The 25838-nt window shown below is 39.2% G+C and overlaps 1 protein-coding gene across 3 annotated transcripts in view; it reads right to left on the bottom strand.

The window, feature by feature from the left end:
• The window catches only part of fbln2 (fibulin 2), a 114272-nt gene extending 99868 nt beyond the window's left edge, over positions 1 to 14404 (bottom strand). For all 3 annotated transcript variants that reach the window (XM_072382941.1, XM_072382942.1, XM_072382943.1), the window contains exons 1-2: positions 14284 to 14404; positions 10866 to 12749 (exon numbers count right to left, since the gene is read on the bottom strand). In XM_072382941.1, coding sequence (XP_072239042.1) covers positions 10866 to 12642 — 1777 coding nt within the window. In that variant the 5' untranslated portion in view covers positions 12643 to 12749; positions 14284 to 14404. The remainder of the gene's footprint in view (positions 1 to 10865; positions 12750 to 14283) is intronic.
• Between the last annotated feature and the right edge of the window lie 11434 nt (positions 14405 to 25838).

Raw genomic sequence — 25838 nt, 5'->3', positions numbered from 1 at the left:
GACCCTTGGTGAGTGAAACAATACTCCGCCACAAAGTAGCCCTGGAACTAAAAAGAAAAAATAGTAGCTCAGTGACTGTTAAGAAAAAAAAAAAAGAAACGTTGGCAAGCTACCAACGGCTAATGTTAAACGTTAACGGCTACAGCGTTAGCATTGTTGCCAGTGAATCAGCTGACTATCAGCTGATCCAGTTTGCAAATATTTAAATATAGATTGGTGTGTTTTGGTGTTTTTTTTCCCCGTAATATTAATAAGATAAAAAATAATATTACAATGATAACATAATTTATAAGGTGTGTTTTAGCTACCAATGGCTAATTTTAAATGTTAACGGCTACAGTGTTAGCATTGTTGCCGGTGAATTAGCTGACTATCAGCTGATCCAGTTTGTAATTATAGATAGGTGTGTTTTGTTTTTACTCTATATTAATAATATAAATGATATTATAATGCACTGCATATTATATTATATATTATATATATTATAATCACATAACATAATTTATAAGGTGTGTTTTAGATTCATATTGATTATTTTCCTGGCTTGTGCTTCCAAGGCCAGGAGCTTGTGTGTGTGCGCTGATTGTGACCCTCCTCATCATCATCCCCACCCCCTTTCATCATCATCCCCTCCTTCTTTATGGACAACATTCAAATTCTTCAGTTCAGCTGGTCAGACATTACAGTCTGAACTGAAGTGGCGAGCCAAACCCCACTGTACCTAGACTGTCAGAGAAGTCGATTTTGTTTATTTGTGATATATTGTGATTGTATAGCCTACTTTTACTGTTGTAACTATTTTTATTTATCTTTGTTTATTGTTTTGATTGAGAGAGGCATAAGTTAAGGAAACCACCTGACAGTAAGAAACACACTAAAATAGGATTAAAAATACAGAATTAGAATTAAACTAGACAATTAGAATAATAACTAAATTAGCACTAAACTAAGAATTAGACATCAAATTTAGATACTTACTTGACAGGTGGATTTGTAAAGGAAAAGAGGGAATAGTTTGTGTTTTTTTTTAATTTTGTCTTGTGTTATTATTGTATAGAAACCGAGAAGAAGATAATCAATTCATATCGAAATAAATTATATGTTTTACTTATTTTTAATATAACACAAAAGTGATCTCTTGTTTGTTGTCTTTTCCTACTCACACCCATTTCTCCCGAGTGAATCTAATCTTCTGAATAACTGGTCCACATCACAATTTGAATTTTATTTATTTTACATTAATAACTGGTTCTTTTATTCAACCAGGTGTTACATACAACAGCAAAGACACCTAACGAATGGGGTCATTTTGCCGTACCCTGATGACTTCATCGTGCCCAGACGCACAAAAAAGCCATGGTGCCAGGTCCACAGGAAATCGGCCATTTTGAGTGGAACATGCGTTTTGGCGCCATTTTTGCCTGTTTCCACACCTTGCATATAATCAAACTCCTACTACACACTAAATGCTAACGGCTTCAAACTTGGCCAGGTTACTCTTAAGCCATGGGGGATAAAAAATCTTGCAAAGCTTTCTCAAACCTTAAAAGGTGTGGCTGTGGCGAAACCTCAAAGTTTGACGACTGGTCATTGCTCGCCATAAAAAACAAAGAACTCCCACATACATTATCCAATCTACCCCAAACTTCATAGGTTGCACTTGGGCTCCACCCAGAATGTATACATATGCCCAAATTTACACATGCTTATAGCTCCGCCTACTGGTGGCCATAAACATCACTTTTTGTTATTACATCTATCTACTTGTGATCACGTCACCGAAGATACATGTTTTGGACAGGAATGGCGGGGCCAAAGAAAAATATGATTGATAAAGTATTCAAACCCTCTCTTTTAGAAACTAAAACAAGTAAAGTTGACTGTGGTTCAACAATGAGATGGAGCCTGGTCCTGTCATGCTTTCCACTCCTAGTCCAGCCTCTCCTTTATCCTCCTGCTTCCCACTCTTTCTCATTCATCCAATCGCTGCATGCGTTCAGCACCTTCCATTACATATCCTAACACTCAGAAATGGCACCTTCCTTCATTGTTTCTCATGCTTGTGTCATGCAGGCACCCACTCCCCGACACTACCTTCCTTTAGAGGACTCAGAACTCCTCATCAGGGCAGACTCTGACACCCAACTGCACTCTACAGGATCTTTTTAGGGGGGGGCTTCTTGAGATATACACAATATTCACAATAATTTAATGATTTGTCAGTACAAACTTATTTTTCAAATAATCGCTTCAGTGATGAGAAGGGATCTACTGAGAACCTGATTGATTAAGAAAATTGTGATACAAAACTCTGCCCTCCACTCACTTAAGATGTTAATAGAGTTGAGGCTGTATTGAGAATAACCAGAACTAGGTCACCAATTTAGGCATTTATAAATACGACAGGAATCAGTACAGAAAAAGACAATATGAATCCTAGCACAATATGTTGCAGTTTCACAAATTGTACAAAGACTGTTTTCCAAACTCTTTTCCTTTGAAAATTCAAAACACACAGCTTACATAATACAATTACAAGTGTCGCTACATTACAACATGCACGCCCAATGTCTCAATGCATTCTCACCACATGACAACGTTCACATGCAACATCCAGGAACATCCATATCTTGTTAAGTAACAATGTGTATTTTACACATGAAACTCTCCTCTTCACCAAAACTTGCCCATGGGTTTTATGTTCATGCAGGCAGATACAACCTGAATTATTAGTTTGAGGAATGTCCCACATGTGAAATGTGAGAGTGGTGTCCAGGAGGGTGACAGTTACATTGTGTCTTTTAGAGTGTATTTCAGTCCCAACAATGAAGTGAGAAAAGTGCTTCAATAAAGTGTTGTCGTGTTATTGACTGAACAGCACAGAAGTGAAAAAAAACAGTTGTCATGTTTGTCTCGATCTTGCATCATACGTTGGTCAACTGGTTCTCAGCGCTCCACATCTCTCCTTCCTCCCTGTGAGAACTTTGTGGCTTCTTAAAGGAAAGACTTGCAAATGATGTCGGCTCTGATGGGTATTAACAAACGACTGCATTGATTGGAGGACTTGATGCCGAAACCATGAGCACCAGACCCAGCTGACACAATGTTTTCCCCAAATCTTAAACTTTTCTACTTTGCTCTCTCTCATAAATGGTCATGGTTAAGAGATATAAATGTTCTTGTTGCTGTTCGTGTTCATGTCCATGTTCATATGATGCCATGACAAAAAATTATCAGATGTAAATAGGATACATGTCCACTTAGACAGGAAAAGCAGTCTAAGCCACTTCAGCCAACATCACATATGGGAAAGCACTTTAGAAATTCAGTCATCACATACAAGTTCAGTTGGAGCTGTTTTATGGTCATTCTTTTGAAGAGGTAAATCATCCCTATCAGCAGTCTAGACAAAAAAAATGGCTTTGTGTCCATACTTCACTGGTTGGATACAGACCAACATTTCAGATCAAAGATACATTTCTTGAGAACACTTTATATCTAGAGGAAGCTGGGTGAATATATGTGAGCAGATGGAAACATTTGTCTTGCACTTACTGATCTCAAGCAAAATACCTTGAAGCAGGTGTGAGAAAGTTTGCTAAAAGAGCTCTGCTCAAGGAGTTGAAATAGTTTCTAAGAGAATGATGAAGCAAGAATTGTTCTTGTTTGTTCAGACCCGTCTGAGCAGTCAAAACTGAAGCATATTCCAGAACCATCCTTTCTGTCTCCACCTCAAAGTCTGACTGGCATTTTGATTGCAGTTTTTCTCAGGGGTCTGTCTAGGTTAGGCCTTGAATCTGGATCAGAAAGGCACACAGGGTCAAGAAGAGTCTTCTTTTGAAGGAAAACATGTTTTCTGCTGTGGGATATTCATATGTTTATGGTCTTATGTAAAATGTGAAAGGTTTAATACTAACTATTCATCAACCCTGTAGAAACAGTTAGTCATTTCAGTCCAGAAAAAAAGGTAAATGAATGAGACAAAAAAGTCTGAGGAAATTATATAAGAAAACCAAAAATTAGAGTTTAAAGTCAGAAATGAATGAGAGGAAAAACTTGTAAACCACATTTGCAACTAATAAATTAGGAATGCCACATGCACATGCTAGGAGATAAATAGTATGTCTTTAAGTGTTACTTAATTCAAAGAATTTAGAACATTATATTTCAAACAATAAAAAATAATAAACAATAAATTACTTCTGCCTTTACTCGATTGTCAATATGCAGTGCATCTATTATAATACTTTCAACAATACAAATTTATACTGGATTACAGAGCACAACAGTAAGATAACTGTAAGTTTATAGTAATTTCATACTTTCTACCAGTATATTGCTGCTTATTTACGTATAATAAATATATATATGAAATCTTAAAAATGTTCTATTACATTTCACTTCTTTCGGTCTTGTTATTTTGCACAGGAGGTACACCATGTCAGTTCTAATCAGACCCAAATATAATCGTCAATTTGTAAGTCATAGCCGCAAACATTGTGCAACTGCATGGAATCATTCATTTCCACATGCTAGAAGACATTATTTCGCTGATTGAATTGGGAAGCTGAATGTGATAGTTATGACTATTTGAGCCAAGGTATAAGGAAGAAGAGCTCCTATTGTTACAGAGAGGACAGGGAGTGGAGGATTTGTTGGGGGGCTTGAAATAAAATCTTCTTTTAAGTGACTTTAGTTTTATGCTTCCAGTTGCTTAATGATACAGAAGCAAAATGCCTGAGTTTTGACACTGCAGTAACAATTTTTTATGAGAGTTTCACTTCAGCAGAAGATGTGCAGGTTAGAATACAGAAAAAGTTTCAAATCATCAAGTAATATAGTGGTTGAAATGCTTTAACCATTTTACTATATGTGAAACTTCTTTATTTGACCTAATGTCTTAAACGGGGGAAAGAAATTGGAATACAGTGATCCACAAATATAAAGCAAGTGAAAAAAGGTTAATTTAACTAAAGTGTCAATGGTCCCTTCAACCCTCTTCTTGTCGAACCCTTCATCTAAATCCACCTTTAAATCAAAATCTCTTTAAGCTGGTATTACAAATGGTGACAGTCTTAGGTCAGAAATATATTAGCTTTCAATTAAGGATATACATGTTTTTCATGGTCGTTTGTGGACATCCTCAAAAATCAACTTTATGTGTTTGGAAGCTACAATATGTGAAGCAATGTAGGGCCAAATTTGATAGGATATTGGGTCCTAAGGTTAAAATGGCAAGATGTTTTGAAGACATGCTTAGAGAGAAAGTACACAATTACCTTTTCTTTGGCACTACATAGTGACAAGCATACAAACATGTTTTTTCCAGCCTTTGTCTTCTATTGTGTCCCCTTGTGGAGTCCTCCAGTAAAAGGTGTAGTACAAAGGCAAGTAAGTGAATAATTACACCCATGATGGAGCAAACTGCTTACATGAGCGTGTGATTAAAAAGCAAGTATAGTCCTGGCCTTTTCTATCCATCAGGCAGAGTAATGGTCAGTTAAAAAGTGGTTTATTTATTTACTTAAAGTTTAATGTTAAGGCTAGCAGTGTAGTGTTTCTGGTTACTGTTACAGTACGTGATAGAAAATGAGGTCCTTAAAATAGCTTAAGAAATGACAGATAAATAGGTGCTTTACGTAACTTCACAAGTTATTCAAGTTGGGCAGATTCCTAAATTTCTGTCTGAGATGTAACTGATGAAAATCTGAGTCACACGCAGGCAGCGCTTGTCATGGCGTTGGAGTTATCTTGATGGTAACTTTTGAAAAGCCACCTCAGGACTGACTCAACTGTCTCCAATGACAATGTGCTGCTACCTGTCAAATAAATCATCCTCTTTGTATTGACCAGCCAGTCAATCAACCTGACTGACAGGCTGAGCATCACTCATCAAACTCAGTTCATGCGGGGACAGGAAAACAACTCAAAATAATCAATCAAAACAAATTCTGCAAACAAGTCAAATTAAGTGTAATCGAGTGAATTTGTGTGAAGCGCCTTTTCATGCCAAACTGACTAAATCAACTTGCTTCCCCTGAAAAATACCTGCAGCACTACTGTATTTAACACATGTGAGCATCTATATGTTCAAAGTAAATGTTAGCTACATTTGTAGGAAGAGCTGGTTAGATGTGTGTAGATGTTGCCAAATCCTGCCAAATCCTGCATGCCTTGTTAATGCTGAGAGCATGTGCTGATAAACAGCATTATCAGCAGCCTCGAGAGAGGCCCTATTTGCTCCTTTTTTATCTCTATCTCTAACATTTGAGCAGCCACTAGTGTAGTCCAGTGCACTTCCATCTGGAGAAAGTACTTTATCTGGAAAAGGGCTCTCTGTCACTCCTACAAATAATTTCATCAGTTCAGGATCAGGTTGTAATTCTAGACTACCACCCAAAGTTCTGCCTTACTTCAATGAAAGACTATTCAAATAAATTTAGTATGGTACATGGTGTGAGATCACATTATCTTTACACAAGATGAACTGATTAAGGCCAGCTTCCTAAAAGATGACGAATTATCATTTTATTAACCAAATGCCCTATTTAAAGAGCATCTTGACTATATATGGTGACTGGCAATGCATTATGTAGCATTTTAGCAGGAAGCAATAACCTAAAATCACAATAAGTTGGAATCGAATGGAAAATGTTAAAAAAAAAAAGGAAAAAAAGAAAAAACAATTGTAAAATCAAAAAACAAAAAAACCTGTCATTTCTAAATCTACTTTGACTTTTATTTTAAAAGAAGATGCGATGAACTCAAGATATTTCATTGTTTGCCTCTTTCACTTCATTCTATTTGTTAATATATATCCATTTTAAAATTTCCAAAAAAAGTTGGTAGCCTACAATAAAGCTTTTACTACTTTGTTGCCATTTTTTCTTACAGCACCTAAAAGGCATTCTGATATTGAGGATACCAAGTGATGACGATTTTGAGTTGTTTTTTGTCCTATTCTTCCTGCAAACAAACTAATATGTTGCTCTAAAACCTTGATGAACCTTCCTACATTAATACTGCCATCACAGAGCGTAAATAAGCTTGGCAAAGAGCACGGATACGACCCCATAGTGTCAAAGTGCATGGCTTTTGGAGTTGTAGATGATGATGGTCTGGAAGACCCTTCTGTCTTTGGTTTGGAACATTTCTTCCAAAAAAAGATCAGAACATCGATTGGACTGACTGCAGTACATGTTTCCACTGTGTAATGTTCCATCCAAGATGTCTCAGAGTCCAGAGAAAAAGATATTCCATCCAAGATGTCTCAGAGTCCTGAGAAATCAATGGTACCTCTGGACAAGGGTAATAAGAGGCTTCTTCTTTTTTGCATAGTAAAGTTTTTTAAGTGAAAATGTCAATGTAACTGTATTGTTGTGCCTGACAAAGGTTTCCCACAGTAATCCCTTACCTTTGTAGTTATATCAGATATTAATGAATGTCAGTTCAAGATGCAGTGCAGTATGTAGGACTGAAGATCACAGATTTATGTTTACTCCCTTGTCTTTTACACAGTGAAATTCCTCCAGATTCCTGAAATTATTTATTGATATTACATACTGTTGAGGGAGAAATGTGCAAATTCATTCCAATCTTTCTTTGAGGAACATTGTTTTTCCTCACACATTAGTTGAAAAACTGGAAATCCTCCTTTTTTATTAACCCAATAATTCACCCAGCCTAATTCTTTTTTGATGTGTTCAAGGTATAAAATGTATAGATATCAAGAACAAATTCAGTTAACAAAAGAAGTAACATGAAACAACTTGAGTTCATATAGTTTGTAAATAAAGAGTAAATGTAATGTCCACAGTATTTTTTTCTTTTAACTTTCAACTTTTTCTGTTTTGAAGTCCTGCAAAATATAAAAGACCAATATAAAACCAGCAATTACATATAACATGTTGGACTTTTATCCAGAACATTTGGTATCTTTCATGAAAGAATCAATAAATGTCTTTGACGAATGATGTCATTTTACATCTACGGAACTTCACAGAGTTTGAATAGAAACCTCATATAAATTTAAGCATCAGAATACAGGTACGAGTATTGTTGATGTTGTGCTAAATCCCTGTATTTCTCTACAGTGTAGCCAGAGTGTACACTATATCTCAGGATACAAGACCTTTGGGGCATCGACATCTGGATCTGCTGCTGCCTCATACTGTACACGCCTTTTAAAAGCCAGACCAAATATTCAAATAGCAGCCCAGCACTTTTAGTCAGCAGAAAAATGACATGTTTAGTCAACACACTGTCCTTCAATCTGTAGCCACATGTCAGTCTTTGGGACCGTACCCAAGAGCACATATTTAACTTTTCCCCGTACAGTGATGTAAACAGAATAGCTAAATGTGTGAGATGAAGTGTTCACCCAATTTTATGATAATCATGGAAAAAGTCATATCTCTCAGTCCAGCTCGCACTGCTGAATGGTCACCACAAACATCTGAATGATCAGAACTACAGTTTCTTAATCTTCTTTAGATGAAAACATCTACATTGAAGAAAAACCTCTTAAACAAAAGCGCTCGAAAGCTGCAAGATACAGAGTTGTTAAAATGTTCCTTTTCTGATATTACCAAATCTAGACCCCCGGCCAGTCCATCCATCTCATTTAGCTGAAGAATGGTGGTGACTGACATGAGAGTTCTGTGAGAGGATGTACACCATGGGAAGAGTGTTTGACTCCTGGTTCAGACAAACCCCAGGTTCGCTATTTATGTTCCTTTTCTGATAGCTGGTGACCTGTGATTGTCTCCACTCCATTTTTACATGACATTTAGCCTGTCTTGGTATTTAGTGAGTGAAAAAAAGGCAAAGACAACTTTGAACAGCAAAAAACTAGGGATGTTGATTTAAAAAAGTCATGATGGATTCAAAATGTAAAAGAAAATGTGCAAAATCTGGAAATATAAAAAATCTAAAATTAACGTTAGAAGTCAGTCTATGTTTCCAGTAATAAAGGTATAGACTGGATCCAAAACCACAGATCTGAGCAAAACAAAGCATACATACTTGTCAGAAAACAGATATGTCAACTATTCAATGCAGGATTCTTTCAAAATAGCTCTAATTTGCTCTTTGCTCTAAGTCACCCTCTATTTCAAATCAAGCTTTTTGCTTCATTATTATGCTTTGAATCTCCAAAGCAACACCTACACGCTCAAAAGACGGAAGTCAGACAATCTAGTCGACTTAGCTTCGCTTGGCCAAGAGCTCAGAAGCCACAAGCTCAGCTGAGAACAAGCAGAGGAAGTTGCTTGGTCATGAGCTTGTTGGCTTGCTGCACGAGCTCTTGGGTGAACGAGCCACAACTTCTGAGCTGAGTGCTCAATCAGGAATTTGTGAACTTGCCAAGCTAAGAAAAAGAGCTGTGACCTCAGAACCATGGGCTGAGAGATAAGATGCAGTACTGCTATGGGACCCCACTCATTGCAGCTCTTGGCTGCTGAGTAGTGCCTTTCCAATACTGTTGAAAACCATAGTAATTACCATTCTGATACTTCAGCTTGCATGTGATCTTGTATAATTTTGCTTCCTCTTCTTGAGAACTAATCACTGGTTCAAATGTACACAGCTGAACCACACCAATGCTAGATGTGCTAAACAGAGCATAGCATAAACTAAACTCAACCAGAATAAACAGAGAAAGATGATTGGTGGAGATGTGCGTGGGGCTGATTTTCAAATTCAAAGATACCCGCTCACTGACTGAGAAAAAATATACAGTCAGCGCCAAGCCATTTTAAGAACATGAACGTTTTTTGGTTTTGAGAAGTACAATTTTGAGTAACACAAATACCTTTTTAAAGGGTTAATAACTGCTGGAGTGGGACTTGATAGAAACCTAGTTTATTGGCCATATTTACTTATAAAGACTTGAATATTATTATAGGATATTTCATTTTGAGCAGATCATGTATTTCTTTTGACATGCAAGCATAGACGCCTATTCTTAAAGATATATGTGAATACAGCTTAGGACTGAGGCTGCCGGGAATTCTTGCTAATTTCTTTTTGACATAATTTCTGATATACTCATGTGTAACTACAAGTTGATTATAATCTATATTGATTATAAAATATCATTATCTAATTGTTTGCTAATGTAACTATTTTTATTACCTTAGAATAAACCCATTATATCTCTTTGCACAATGGATCCTTATTGTCGCCATGAGGCACTTAGAAGAAGTATAATGCTCAGAGGGCAACATAAGAAAATCAAAAAAAGGAGGGGAATCAGTTTTTGTTATTGTTTAGAGAGATGTTTGAGGGATTACATTTAAGAATGAAAGATCTTTCTTATCAGATGCTGTAAGAACAGGCAACAGTGCAGTGAAAAAAGTGAAGTGAAAAAAAACACAACTAACAAAAGTTATCAATAAAGAACACAGATCTTCTGAGTGATGTGAAACATTCTGTTTTCTCCTCTACATATATAAACATTCAGTTTGCCGTTAGTGGGTGGACTGCATATGTAATGGTCGCTGTCTCCAGCTTGATTGTGAGGTATTGATAATTGCTACACACTATTACGTGAATCTGTTTTTATGTAAATATGTCCAAGGGAAGTTGATGCATTTACATATTTCAACTGAATATCTATAATTGTGATTAATGATTAACAGCCTTCAAATCTGGGTCTCAAAATTTGTAAATTACATTTTTTACTTTTTTCCAACCTAATCTGATTTCTCTGCTCAAGTTATCAGGCATATAAAATGTTTAGCTTGTTTTAGTTCGTGTTGGTATCTTTTTGTGATGTGACTGGAAAATCAACTGGCTTCCAAAAAATGTAAAGAAATGAATATCCTTTTTGGCAGTGGCTGGAGCTGTCAGTATTTTTGACTAACCTCCTTCAGGTTTGACATGTGAAACAGGGAGACGGCTGCCCTCTTCTTCTTCCTTCTTCTCCTCAGACTTTACCTTCTCTCTGCCTGTAATGTGAGGCAGGTTTCCCATGGGTAGACCCTCATCCAGTATGAGCCTTAGTGGTAGCTGGGTAGTGGTGGTGATAAAATTGGGCAAGGGACTTTTCTGGTATTCAAGCATTTTTGTTGAAGCAGAGCTGGGATCAGATCGGATTTTTTCATAGCTGCTGGTAGGATTGCTGATCTCTGAGTCCTCGTGGAGTCTCTCCAGTTGTTCGGACTTGCTCAGATAGGGCACGTCCTTTCCTTCAGGTCCAGTAAAACTTTGAAAATTTACTTTCTGTTCCTCCTTTTCCTCCTCTATATGATCTTCATTCAACAGTGTCCTGTCATCTGGTCCATGTAATTTTTTTGAATCATTTGTACTTGACTGGGAATGAACTGGAGTCTCTACATTTCTCAGCATATATCGTGGAAATTCTACTCTTTCAGAATCTTCTTCCCGAGTTGGTAATGCCTCTGTACTTCTCATCTGACTGACTGGCATGACACTTTCTGATGCATTTTGGAGATGTGCCACTTTCTCACTGTCTCTCTGATGTTGAACTGCACTATTAAAATTCACATCTGGATACTCTAAGGGAAATTCACATGGTAAACTTTGGTTTAATGGAAATTCAACACTTTCCAAACTCCTGTGTGCATCCACCTGCTTCTCTAAATCTGTAGGTGGACTCAAATCACTGAAGGAAACACTTTGTATACTTGTTAGACCCTGTGAGAGCTGCCATGAGATAGTTGGCTCTAAGTGTGGACTGCCAGTTCCCAGCTCAACACTAAAGGGACTTTCTGTCACTTCCTCTCTGTCTGTTGGATGGTCATGAACTCCGTGTCGTTCTCTCAGCTCCATCTTGCCTTGTATGTTTAACCTTGAAAGGGTTGAGGTTCCATCAAGTCTACCAGAGCCTTGGAAGATAGATAGAGCCTTGTTGTAGGAGATAGAGGACTGGGTGGGGGGCACCAAAAATTGTGGATAGGTGTCTGTAATGTCTGTAGGACTATAATCATAGTCTTCTGAGTCCTCTTTATCAATTAGTGGCAATTTAAAGAGAGGAAGATACCCACTTAGAGGTGGGCGAGACGGTGTGGAGAATTGATACATGGGGCGTTGCTGATCAAACCTATATGGGTTACTATCACGTCTGCTGGATGTATCATCCTCTGTGTGTTCATAGACTTTCGGGGAATCACATGGTACACGAGAGCACATTATATCCCCTCCCTCTTTAGGGCAGTAGCAAACCCAGCAAGGATCGATTTGAAAGGATTGGCCCGCCTCATACTTTTTCTCATCATGAACACATCCAATGCGCTCACACTGCATGCAGCCATCTTCAGGCTCTAAAACCTCAATGCAGTTGGGTGGTATTTCAGGACAGCTAATGAACTGGCAGCTGATTGGACCCCCTCCGACAGGGCAGGAGCACTCCGTGCTACCATAGTCAACAAAGTAAGAGTCTCCCTCAGGGACTTTGCCATTCTCAAATCCAGCAAGGATGCAGTCATAGTGCTGGTAACCCTCACATGTGCATCCTTTTTGTAAGCATGAAGCACAACAGGCCCCATTCTCCAGCGCTTCTTCAATACAGTTGTCTAACAGGGGACAGTCCACACCGGTGCAGTCATGCTGGCACAAGCAGCCAATCAGGTAGAGAAAAAACAACGCACATCTCAGCACTGCAGTATCAGGTCGAGCCATGGCAATTGGTGAATGTATGACAGTCAAAGGAGGTCAGTTACTGTCTTGAGTCTTCAGTTACTCTTCAATGATTTTGGTGTATTCTGCTGATGTGAATCACCTTTTCTCTGCAAGGAAGAGTGAGAGAAACAGTCAGACTTTTTTTTTTAAATGAAAGCAGACCACCATCTGGTTTTGTAGCCAAAATCATCACAGTCCAACTTATACAGCCTCACTGTCAGTTTTATAACATTAAGACAATATTGTCTTTATTTGCATCAGCTGGGACATAGAGTTTGAATCGTTATGCAGGCTGTCCAGACAAAACCTGGAACCTGTCAAACCTCTAACATTCTACTACCTCTGTAATTATATTCACAAAAGTTGCTCAAATAATCTTGTTTTGTAGTTAACCCTGAAATTGTACTGCTGAACACAGAAAAAGTACTTTAAGGAAAGCTTATTCCCTGAAATAATTAGCGGCGTAGAGATCCTGTAGAATCATGACCTACTTTGGCTAATGAGTCTTGCTCTAAATGATATGTTTAAAAGCTTCAGATGTAAAGGGACTATGGACACACATTAGTTAATTTAAACAAAGTGCAGAAATCAAGGATAATATAAACTAAACAGTATAACTGTTGGGTAATTTTGTAAAATTGCACCAACATACAAATCAAAGCCATGAATGTGTCACTAACATATTCTCCTTCACACTGCACTGCTCTGAATTTGAAATATTCCCAAAAACTACACATCATTCTTTTTTGAAAAAACTACTTTCGGACAGATCTATTAATCATCAATCATTTGAGGCATGTTTTTTTCCCCCCAGTCTTTAGGTAATCACTACAAATAAACACATACCTCTTACGTCAAACTCAAACTTTTTTGACTTCAATGGAAATCATGTGTTTATGATACTGTATTTTCACAGTGCAAAGGGGGATCAAACCACAACATACAACTATGAAGCACAGGAAGGAAATATGTGTTAACTATCCAAGCTGGTGTTTCCCACAGCTGTGAGAGCAGGGAGGATTCCTCGCTTTATTTCTGCTTACACACACACACACACACACATGCACACCAAGCACGCACACACACACACACAGCTGATTTCTAACCAGTCCCTGCTGTAAGGCAGATGTCTGCATGGACAAAAAGAGCAGATGCTTTTTACAAGACAAAAGGAAAAGAAAAAGTTGTCTTTGAAACTCATAAAGGGAGATTAGTCTGTACAGTGAAGCATAAGAGATAAAAACAACAAAACATAGTTGCCTGTAGTTGTACAGGCAACTACACAAAACTCTACAGTTTTTTCAAACAGTCTGCAATTGACCGTATATTCTTTACATAACTGATTCTAACAGACTAGACCTTCAGAAAAATTATGGTTTTCTATCTTGTACATGGTATCTTCTCTCAGACCTTATAACTGACTGCGACATTGGCATCTGGAAGCAGGAAGGAAGCTGAAAAGCTACGCCTTAAAGTTTACAGATAAGTTCTGCTGAGTGACACATAAAGCTCCAGTCACAACGTCCACGGATCAGACTGTAGACTGCACCGGTTAGCGGATACAAGCATCAAACCTGTTGTCACTTTAACAAAAAAAAAAAAAAAAAAGAAAAGCCGCGTCAAGAGATAGATTTTTGTTACCTTGTCGTGTGCAGACCGTTGGTTCTGGTTGGTTCTAAGACCGGACGGCTGCCGGGTCCTCTGAGCTCGACTGAGAACCTTTTGACCATCGACGCGTTGTTGGGACCAGGCAGGCGGAGGGGGAGGTACAGAAAGTTTCCCCTGGCGGAGATTCCAGTGGAGATCCCATCATGATCCATAATGAGGAGCAGGCTCTGCTGACAGGGGCCGCCAACACTGTACAAGGAAAGTTGGAGGGGCTGACTCGGTAAACTCTCAGTTACGAACACTGTTCAGCTGACTTCTGGTTAATTTAGAGCTGTCACATCTGCACAGTACACCACTAAACACGGTTATAAGTGGTGATCTATAGAAGACATTTACTGACATGATAAGATGACAGTATGATGTCAGGGAAAACAGAGAACCAATGTTGTTCCACTGTCGTTTGGAAGTCGGAATGAACTCAATATGCATAAATTACGTTTGCTCAGTTAGCTTCAGTTCTGAGTGTTTAACATCGGGACATTGAAAAACAACAACAACAACAAACCATCTGGTCCTAACCAGTTCTAAATCCATTCCGACAAGGCTTTCCATATAAGGAAATGTGTTACTCAACAGGTGAGTCCCTTCTTTCTGTTCATGCATTTTACATGTTTTAAAACATGTGTACAGATTTAAGGGTCAAGCAGTCAGAGCGAAAGATCAGGTGGATGTGGGCTTATTTCGGATTTTAAAAATAAAAATAAAAGTTGATGGCACATAGGATTCATCCATAAGGGCTGTGTTGTTACTATTCACTATAAATCTGGTGTGTGCGTGTATGAGCTGTCATGTTGGTGTGTCGGATACTGACATGAGGAAGTGGTAATTTTCAAAACGCACTCCAAAAGCAAATTAATGATATTCAATGTTTATTACACAAAAAGGAGTGACAAACATAGACAAATACTGTTCACTTATTGATTTAAAACTAATATAATAATAATAATAATAATAATAATAATAATAATAATAATAATAATAATAATAATAATAATACGTTTTGGGTAGCCTAATACATTAAATTGGTTTTATTTGCAGCACCGGGATGTCCGACACAGGTGAGCTATCATTGATGTCTGTAATTGTAATTATTAATGTTGCACATGATGCCAGCGTGCAAAACAGCATGGGCTCTGTGGAGAGCTCTGCCACAGCTGGCTGCTGTGACAGGTCACTGACACTGTATTTCTGCTTAATCTAACATGTTTCAGACTCGCCCGATTTACATTAATACCTATATTCTGACATTTGAAATTTCAGGAGATTTTGATGATAATTTAGTTGATTTGCGAAGTTGTGGAGTTCCTCTAAAAATAGACTTTAATAGGCTATTAAAAGCATTGTCAGAATGTTGATAAAAAAAATATAGAACATACCGCCATTCCGACCATAGGAGGGGAAAAAAAGTGTCGGAATGGCTGGACGTTTGATAGAAAATTAAGTGTCGCCATTCCGATCATTTGAGGTTCATGTCGGAATGGCGGCATGTAACCATAAAGGGCCGTGTTTCCCAGATTCGCTAAGAAGCTTTTAGCGCTCATCCTGTTTGGATTCCCCATCTACACTCTGACTCACATCCACCTGTGAAAGCATACACTCTTTTACAACATTTCTTAAGTCTGCTTTGGAGTCCGTTTAACTTAGGCTCTTCGAGGCATGATAAGGCCTACTAGGAGGTAGAAGCTGTTGAGGCATGGGGTGAACATATATTTTCTTATGCTTTTTTTTTTTATAGATCAGATTTTCCTTTATTGTTTCACAATGGGGAAATTCACATTGTTACAGCAGCAAGCAAGAGAAGAACGAAAACAGAGACATACAATAGCAGGTAATACCACCAGTATCAGCAGTTGTACATAGGCTCGTAAAAATAAAATTGCACATTATTATTATTATATACAGTGGATATTGACAATTGAATACTGCACATTGTTATGATATTATTATTATTGTATACAGTGGTTATTATACAGTGAATATTGCACATTAAGTACTGATTATTATTATTTTTGTTGTTATTATAATGCACAGTGGGTATTACACAGTGGTTATTGCACATTAAGTACTGCACATTATTATTATTTCTATTTCACAGTTCCCAGTCCTGAAGAGTGTGTGTGTCGTCTACTGGGGGTCAGACCTGTACATTAACCAGTCTGACAGCAGCAGGAAGGAAGAACCTACGATATCTCTCCCTCACACACTTGGGGTGAAGGAGTCTGTCACTGAAGGAGCTCCTCAGTGCACTGATGGTGTCCTGCATGGGGTGGGAGATATTGTCCATCACTGATGATAGCTTTGTGGTCATCCTCCTCTCTCCCACCACCTGCACTGAGTCAAGGGGGGAACCAAAGACAGAGCTGGCCTTCTTGATCAGTGTGTCAAGTCTCTTCCTGTCTGTTGTAGAGATGCTACTGCTCCAGCAGACCACTGCGGAGAAAATGGCTGATGCCACAACAGCGTCAAAGACGGTCCTTTGGAGCGCTCCCTGCGCTCCAAAGGACCTGAGTTTCCACAGCAGGTAGAGTCTGCTCCTGTAAAGTGCATGGGTGTTATGAGCAGTCTGGTTTTTTGTTCAGGTGAACACACGGGTACTTATAAGAGTCCACTCTCCATTTATGTTTAAGCATTTGGCAGACGCTTTTATCCAAAGCGACTTACAGGTAGGCAGATAGGGTAAGGGGGTTGCTGTACTGTGCTGTGTGTGTGTGAGTGCTGTTTTAGGAATGTACCAGTCTGTCTGACAAAACAGAGACGCTTCATTTGACCCAGTTATTTAGTCTAGTTCTGCTATCTTAAAAGTCTTGGACCATTTAAGGTCATCTATTATCAGAGTGGAAAAGTACAACCTAGGAACATAGATTATTTAGTACAATACCAAATATGAATACATAATGTCTAAGAACAAAGCCAATTATAACAGAGTCATCAGAGAACTTCTGCAGGTGGCAGTGTACAGAAATGTGCCTGAAGTCTGCAGTGTACAGGGTGAACAGGATAGGAGCCAAGACTGTTCCCTGTGGAGCCCCTGTACTGCAGACCACCACGTCCGAAACACAGTCCTTAGTCCTCATATACTGTGGGCGGTTGGTGAGGTAGTCCGTAATCCACGATGTGAGATGGTGGTCCACGGCTGACAGCTCCAGCTTGTCCCTCAGAAGCAGAGGCTAGATGGTGTAGAAAGCACTGGAGAAGTCAAATAATGTGACTCTCACAGTGCTTCCAGGCCTTTCAAGGTGGGAGAGGGCTGTGTAGGAGGAAGATGACGGCGTCATTCACCCCGATGTTGGGCTGGTAGGCGAACTGTAATGCATCCATCGATGGTCCCACTAGAGTGATGTACGAGGACCAGCCGTTCCAGTGTCTTCATCAGGTGCGATGTCAGCACCACTGGCCTGTAGCTGTTGAGGTCCTTTGGGTGCAGCGTCTTTGGCACCGGCACAACGCAGGATTTTTTTTTTTTTTACAGTTGTGGAACTCTCCCCAGCTTCAAGCTCAGGTTAAAGACGTGCTCCACAATCCCACAGAGTTGGTCTGCGCAGGACTTGAGGAGAGGACTTTGTGGAACTGATGCCGTCCGGATCTGCAGTCATTTTCACCTTGATCTTCCTAAGCTCTCTCCTCACCTGGGGCCTCATGTACAAAGGGTACGTACGCACAAAAAAGTGGCGTACACACTTTTTCACGTCAACGATCAGATGTATCAAGAGCGAAATGACCGTGGAAATGTGCGGTGCCTCACGCCAACATCAGGGCTGTCGTACACACTTTTCCACAGCTGTTGATTCTTTGGCGACACTTAGAGGTGATGTTGGGAAACTGTTATAATAAATAAATGTCAACACAATTTGTCCTCAGAATGAGTGATGTGCACATTTGAGACACAGGAAAAATTAACACACCCATACGTCTGCAATTACACGAGTGGATATAAAAGCATGCGCAAAGTGTTGCAATGCATACCATTAAAAAAAGAAGGGCTGCTTTAGCGGTATTGGAATACATTGTAAATGGTGCAATTGGAAGAAAACGTGTGTTCAGTGACTGAGAGGATTTGCTGGCACATGATGACAACTGGATAGGCTACAGCCCACCCGCTATCAAACTGACGGATTGACGGTATAGGAAATGGATGGATGATGACAACTGGCTCATCAGTAATTTTGAGGGTAATCCTCCTGTAACTGTGCGCAGAGCTGCGGTCGGTGCTGGAGCGCAACACAGCGAGGAGCCATGCGCTGCTTGTGCCACAGGTGATATGCACACTGGGGTTTAAGCAACCGAGGCATTCAAGAGAGAGCTGGCCAACCGATTGGGACTGTGCCAGTCAACCCTGAGCCGAGCCATGCCAGCCGAGTGGGATGGAATTATCTGCATCTCAGCATACATTAACAGAATTGTTGGGAACAGACTACAAGCTGGCACTGTGCGCGATGGGTGGCTTCTTGGTGAGTAACTTTATTTGAGTATTTGTCCTTATATTATTCCCCATGAAGTGAATTGAGCATGTGCGGCCCAAATTTTTATCCCATCTTCACAGCATCATAGTTGGTGGTTAAAGTTAGTAACTTGCTGTTTTTTGTTGGTTAAACAACAGCTGAAGATCTTTCTAACAAGCCCCCTATCGTCTCTGTGTGCAAATGTTAATAACCCCGTGCGTAAAGTGTGAAATGTCTTAATCAGTCTCACCTTTTCCCCGGCGCACTTCTTCACTATAGGTTACTGTATGAACACGTTTGTTGTGAGTTACACATGTAACCCTGTTAATAAATCCCTATCTGAAAAAATAGATTATAAATAATTAATAGTTCAAATGTGTTATTCTTGGGTAAAACTGAAAAAAAGAGTATTCCGTCATAAAGGTTCAAATGGTTTAATACAGTATATTGTGATAAATAAGTTTGTCAAGAGACAAAGGTGCATTGTTGATTATTTTATTTTGAAGAAGTATTGGTAGAGAGGAAGTGCAATCCTGGTCCTTAATTGGTTAAGGTGTGTGTGTGTGTATTTTGTGGGCGGGGCAAGAAAAAAACGACGATCGGGAGGGAACAGGAGGAAGACGCATGGCAGCGAGTGTGTGACTCTAAAAAGGTGTGTGGTTTCCTGTAGCTCGGAGACTGTCTGCTCGATGGTCTGCGCCTGGATGCTGGAGCTGTGCTTGGTGATGTGCAGCCAGAGACTTTCTGTCCGAGGTTTCTGTGTTGGCTGCAGCCGTTTTGGCTTGTCGGTGTGTGTTGCTGATATTCGCTAGCGAAGCGAATTGACTTGCTCGAGAGTAGCTAAACCAGCTACTGTCGTCCCCTGTGTCTCTTGGTCCCGATGCGGGACTGTGAGGATTAACCTGCACTGTTGCCTTGGCGTGTGACTCGTTGCTACATCGTCGCCGGTTGCCGGGACTCCATCGCCTTTTCACCTGCCTACGCCATGTTGGAGTCTACCTGCAGCATCGCCTTTGGTTTGAGACTTGGACCAGGTAAACGGTAGCTCTTTGTTGAGTCGAGCCGTACTGAAGGTAACCATTTCTTTTTCACTGTTCTTCATTTGGATTTAAAGAGTGGATTTCCTCGCACTCAAGCATCATCATATATCAGGCCTGCAACTGGGTTATTTTGGTTTTGCCGGCTGTGTGAGTGAATGTGTTGAGTGTGGGCCCACTGAGTTGTTAAAACTTTAAAAGTTTTCTGTGCTAGACTTAGAAGGGTTTTCTGTTGAAACTTAAAGTTGCTGTGTTGAACTTAAAAGGTTTTGCTGAAACATAACAATGTTTTGATGAAACTTAAACTTTTGTTATCTGATTTGTGATTGACAGGCAAAAGAGACAAGAATTTAATTTAAAGGATATTATTTGTGATTATATGTGTTGCTGAAATAAATGATTGATTATTTTCTAAAACAGATGTGTTATTCCTCTGCTATACTGCCCAGAGCAATATTATCATTTAGAGTATTTTGAACTTTAAAGCTGTACACAATCATCTTAAAGGGAGAGAGTATTTTAAAGGTATTACTTTGAGTAAACCGTAGTTTATTTTACGAACTCAGGGCCCCTCTCTGCTGTAATGAGGAGAAGTGGGCTACACACAAATATAGGTATTTACCTTGGGGGTAATCAGAGTCACCCACACTCCCACACCCACCACCTCTGAGGGAGCAGTGTCACCCATAGTTGTGCAGACTCTCTAGTTCAACCCCACAGCATTAAAGGCCTCGCTCACGCTCTCCCACCCACTCCTCTTACGTTTACTGCTTATATCGTAGGACAGCGTGCCAAAGAGCACATTTTTGCGGGCATTCACTTTAGAAAGTAGCACCTCCATCTCACTTTCTGTTAAGTTATTTATTTTTCCGTCTTACAACAGCTGATCCCTGGTGTAAACAATAGGGGCCATGGCTGCTTCACGGGATGTCCAGTCACGGAAAAAAGTTTATTTAAAAAAGTTAACAGAGAGTTAAGAGAAACACGGCAATGTTGGTGCCCACAGTGCAACTGTTGTTCTGTAGTACTACACTGAATAAATTAAAATACTAGAAAAACTAGAAATATAAAAAAAAAACGCTAAACTTGAGCGAGAGCTGTTGCAACTGCGGCTGCTCAGTTTTATAATATATGTCATACATCTGAGGTTGTATGCATTGTATGCACCTAATTTTAAGAACAATATTATTTTTGTCTATTATGTTATATGTAAAGTCTTAGAAGTTACAGATTATTAGCTTTATTTCACATAACTTTAGTTGTCTCACCCTAGAGTCTGTGGACCGGTATTGATAGCAAGATGTGCACTTCTTCTCTGGCTAATGTTAATTCTGTAATAGGCTTTACAGGATGTTTATCCTTTGCATGACATCCTGCTTAAATGCTTCATCAGGCAGAGCTACACATTGTCTTTATCCTCTAATAAATTATTTCTATCCATAGTCCATCCATGGGGCATGAGGGGTCACTGAATGGTTTGATCAGCATGAAAATGATGTTAATCCTGCCTTATGGCCTTTGCAATCAATAGATCTCATCCCTGCAAGTCACAGATGTCGTTAAAGTGACCGCAGCTATAATTGTCTGAGGCAGAATAACTTGCCAACATATGCTGATCAGTAGTACATCGACTGTGTTGGTAGTTTAAACTGGTATGTTCACCTTAACTGCCTGAACAGACAGTGTATATAAGGTTCCCAGCTCAGCAGCCACTCATTTGTAAGTTATGATTCATCACATAATGTTTGTTTCTGTGGCCTTTAGATAGGAGAGGAAAGCCTTGTGTGTCACAGCTGAGCTCCACGATAATAAGCTGATCTGGTTGGTGATTGTGATGATTCTGTCCAGCTTGACGATATGATTTCCGTTTGCCAAGGAATTGTTTTCTCCCTGTTTTTGCCATTTAGTTAACTCTTATCCCATTTGTCTGACGTAGTGTGTGTAAACAGTATGTATGGACATGAACCATGTGTACACCATGTCCAACACACAAGCTAGTATTTACAAGCTGGTGGAAATATACGATTATATGAATATATGATTTAGTCTGAAAGCAATACATTTGTAGAATATCATTATCGTGACTGCTTTTGGCCACAATAATTGAGTTTTGAAAATCAGATATCATGACAACCCTGTTTCACAGCTAGTGTTATGTTAACATTTATCCTCTGTTTTGCTGTTTTCATTGCAAACAGTCCACTATATATGCAGGTAATGTCTATGAGTGGGAGTGGAAAATCAGACTGAATGTGGTGAACAACTTTACCATGGTTAAAATTTATTTGAAAAAGAAAAGAAACATGCATACATGCAGCTTCATAAATGTAGAGAAATAATACCTATATGCACTTCTGCCTATGTGCATACACATAGTTTTCATTGGGAATCTACTAGTTTTATGTCTCTGGCCCCTTCTCTAGATAGTAAGTTGATCAAAGCTCAGACATAATAGTGGAAATGATCATCACAACTAACTTGCATAAGAAAAAAATTTAATGTTTTACAAAGTGCCAAATGAGTCCTGAAACAAAATAACATAAAGCATAACATTTGTAGAAAATCTGCTCAGTGTGAGGACCCCCCCCCCAATAAAATTCCACTTATAATCACACAAATCAACTTCTGCGACCTCACATCAAGTTTATGTTAGTCCAAAAGCAAATTTAAGCTGAGCTTGGTTTCTTTTTCCACTAGATTTCTCCTCTCATATTTTGCTCGGTGCAGTGTAAAGTCACATGAGCAGAGTTACTGTCCTGCTAAACTCTCCCAATTTCCTTTAGAGTCATGTTGTTGGCCCCCAGAGTAATCCTCAGCTGCTGTCGACTGCTGTGCTTTAAAGGAGCTTGCATGTACCTCTTAAATTGAAGGCTGTAACCTTGGCTAAACAAGAGCCCTACATTCACATCATTACTCACACTCCCTCCTGCTAGTTACAGCCCCTTTGTGACATTAGGTTAGAGGGTATCTCAACTGCAAACAAATGACAGAATTTCTTTGAAATTTCCTTTGTTCAGCCTGTTTTTAATTACCTGTCTGATCCCACGTTGAACTTAACGTCATTCGCCTGGGAGTATCTCTGCATTAACACGTGACAAAGACTTATTTAGCCCTCAGCCGTTTTCCACGTCCTCATCCTTTGAAGAGGGTTTTACTCTGAAACAGTAAAGCAAACAACAAGGCAACTTAACAACCTGAGGTCTGCCTTGTACAGTATCTCCCTTTCATGACCCTTGAGCTGCCCCTGTTGAGGGCATTATAAATTTTGGCAACTCAAGAGGACGCTCAAAGTCAAGGGCATAACCATGGTTTAGACATTGGGGGGGGGGGGTCCAAGAAAAACAAAATTGTTGAGTGCATTATCTACAATTCTTTATTTATATATGAACAATTGGACATTTAGAACATTTAGAGGACTACATTGACCATGTAAGTTCACATCTAAAGGAATAGTGTAATTTCTCCGAGACAGTGACTGCCCCCCCCACTTTGTTTTGGCTAGTTGCTTACTGTTTACTGACCTTAAAAACACCTACCAATTACAATTATGCTCTTCCAGTAGTACTGTAAGGACAACTAAAGATGTAACAAATTACAGACTTTTCCTTTAACAAAAAATGTGCTGAGGACTTTTAAGTCCACGTTAATTTCTATTGTGTCAATGTCTCAAAATGTGCATTAACAATGAAAAGTCTAATAGTCTAATGTTATTTTTGTTTTAAGTTTTTTTTTATTTTGAAAGGGGGCGGAAGTTTATTTTGTTGATTCTGTGTTGGATTTCCTGTTCTGGTACAATCTGCTCTGTTGAGCTTGGCGCGGTTGAGCAGTGGCTCCGTCAAAAGTAGAAGTCCAACGTAAAGATAACGAGAGCCGATGCTGAGACGGCGGCACGCCCGGTGGGTGACTCTCATTGATTAGAGTGTTAGCGATCAACAACGGGGACTGCGGCGCAGCCGTTACGTCCCGGTAACACACGGAAATACATTGAAAATAAATAAGACATAACAAGAGACCGATCCCTTGACAGGGTTCATAAAAGGAGAACATGCATTTTACATATTTTCTTCTGTATATTGGGGGGGACAGGTTGGTATTTTCTCAATATTGGGGGGGACACGACCCCCCCAAAGAATGCGTGGTTACGCCATAGCTCAAAGTTCAAGGAGCACAGAAATGCGAGTTTTGTTGGAAGCAAAAATGTGGCTTGCAATAGGTTTGTATGGATCCAGTCATCATGGTGGAGTGCAGTGACTCCATCACCAGTCTGAAGACCTCCCCGCACCTCATACAAAGGTCCTAATAGGGTAAGATGACCAGATTTCCAAAATGAAAATCAGGGACATTTTCAAAACGCCGGTGAAAAATCATTAAATATTATCATTATGAAATAAAAAACAGGGACAAGTACTTTTTCATGTACTTTAACCAGCTTTTATTACACGAAAGGTTGCAATCAAACAGATGGGTGACATCACAAACCGTCCATCCACTGAGCAAGACAAAAATATCAATATAAGTTAAGATGGATTTTTTGGTCAGAAGTTTGAACTGATATTTATGACACTAAAGGTATCAATCAAAAAAAACAAAACATTACAGTTATCGCCTCATTCACTTCCACCTCAGGAGCCTCGGTAGAAAAAGAGCGGAGGAGAACATGAGAAAAACGTGTCATCACCTGGTAATCTCGTGCTAATGTTAACGTTACAGCTTCACTAATGACAGATATGAACAGTGTTATAATGTTAACGTTCATTGACTTTTATAACATTACGTTAGATCTTCAATTCAGATAAACAATCTTACTTACTTTAACGTTACATCACTTCACACACACTCACAACCAAGTCTACTGCCAGTTCACACAAAATAAATAAGTTAATACACAACATACTATTTATCGCGGCCGCTGGTCTCCTTTTCTTTCCTTTTTGCCGCCTCTAGATTGTTGTCGTTTACGCTGCGTCTCTACATCATATGACGTCGTCTCTGGTGATGCGTTAAATGGCTACCGTAATAACTGGTGTTACTTTGAGTCTGCGCGCATTTCCCCCCCGTCACTGTCAAAATCGGGCACATTTTCGGGGACAGCTTTGACTGGGGACAGGTCACTCAAAACGGGGACTGTCCCCGGAAATCAGGGACGTCTGGTCACCTTATAATAGGGAGCTGTCAGGGCCCCTGGAGTGATGGTGGGTGCTGTGTTGTGATAAACTGATCAGCTCTGATCGCAGATAAACACTGCCAAGGGAGTGGCGATGACTGGAGATAAAAGACTACGTAAAACAATAGATTCAGAATGTTCAATGCTGGGTCAGTGGAGGAACATGTCACAACTTGCAACTAGATGCACATTCAAATTTTTTTTTTTTAAATATTAAAAATGGAATCTACTATATCTATTTACTATACTGTGGGTCAGCTGCCTTGTTTTTCACATATCAAAACAGAGTGGGCTTTGACAGCGTGGCTCCCTGGAGTCAACTGTAGTTCTGTCTGAAGTTGCACAGATGACACAGTGGAGGATAACAAGATCAGAGAGAGGGGTTGCCATGATTTAGTGAATAAACTTAACTTTTGCATGTGCATCACAGGATCAGGCTCTGCCACACTATAAAAGACTGTGGAATTGAACAACACCTAAGCGAGATTTTTGGAATCCCAGTGTGATCTTTGGGGAAAGCCATTTGACACAGACATGGTTTTCAAATTATGGAAGCGAATCTTGACCATAATTCAAATTAAAATGTATTTGCAGAAATGCTTTTTCATTTTAAGAATGTGGCTGCATTATTTGACTCAAATTAACTTAATAATCAATCATTCTATTTGCATTTTAATTTTCTTCTTCAAGAGTGCTCAATCTTTCACTTAATTAAAATGAAAAAGAAATAGACATTTGAGATTTAATTTTCAAAATATGCCCCAGCAAATAGATACCAAAATTCAATTTGAAATGTCAAATTTGAAAATTAAAATGCATTTGCAGAAATGCTTTTTCATTTTAAGAATGTGGCTGCATTATTGGACTCATAAATGAAATTAGTAATCA

The sequence above is a fragment of the Leuresthes tenuis genome, unplaced genomic scaffold (genome assembly GCF_036924035.1).
Source record: "Leuresthes tenuis unplaced genomic scaffold, fLeuTen1.0.hap1 SCAF_3, whole genome shotgun sequence".
Lineage (NCBI taxonomy): Eukaryota > Metazoa > Chordata > Actinopteri > Atheriniformes > Atherinopsidae > Leuresthes > Leuresthes tenuis.
The sequence above is the reverse complement of the archived record's forward strand: the minus strand, read 5'-3'. Positions and strand labels throughout refer to the sequence as shown.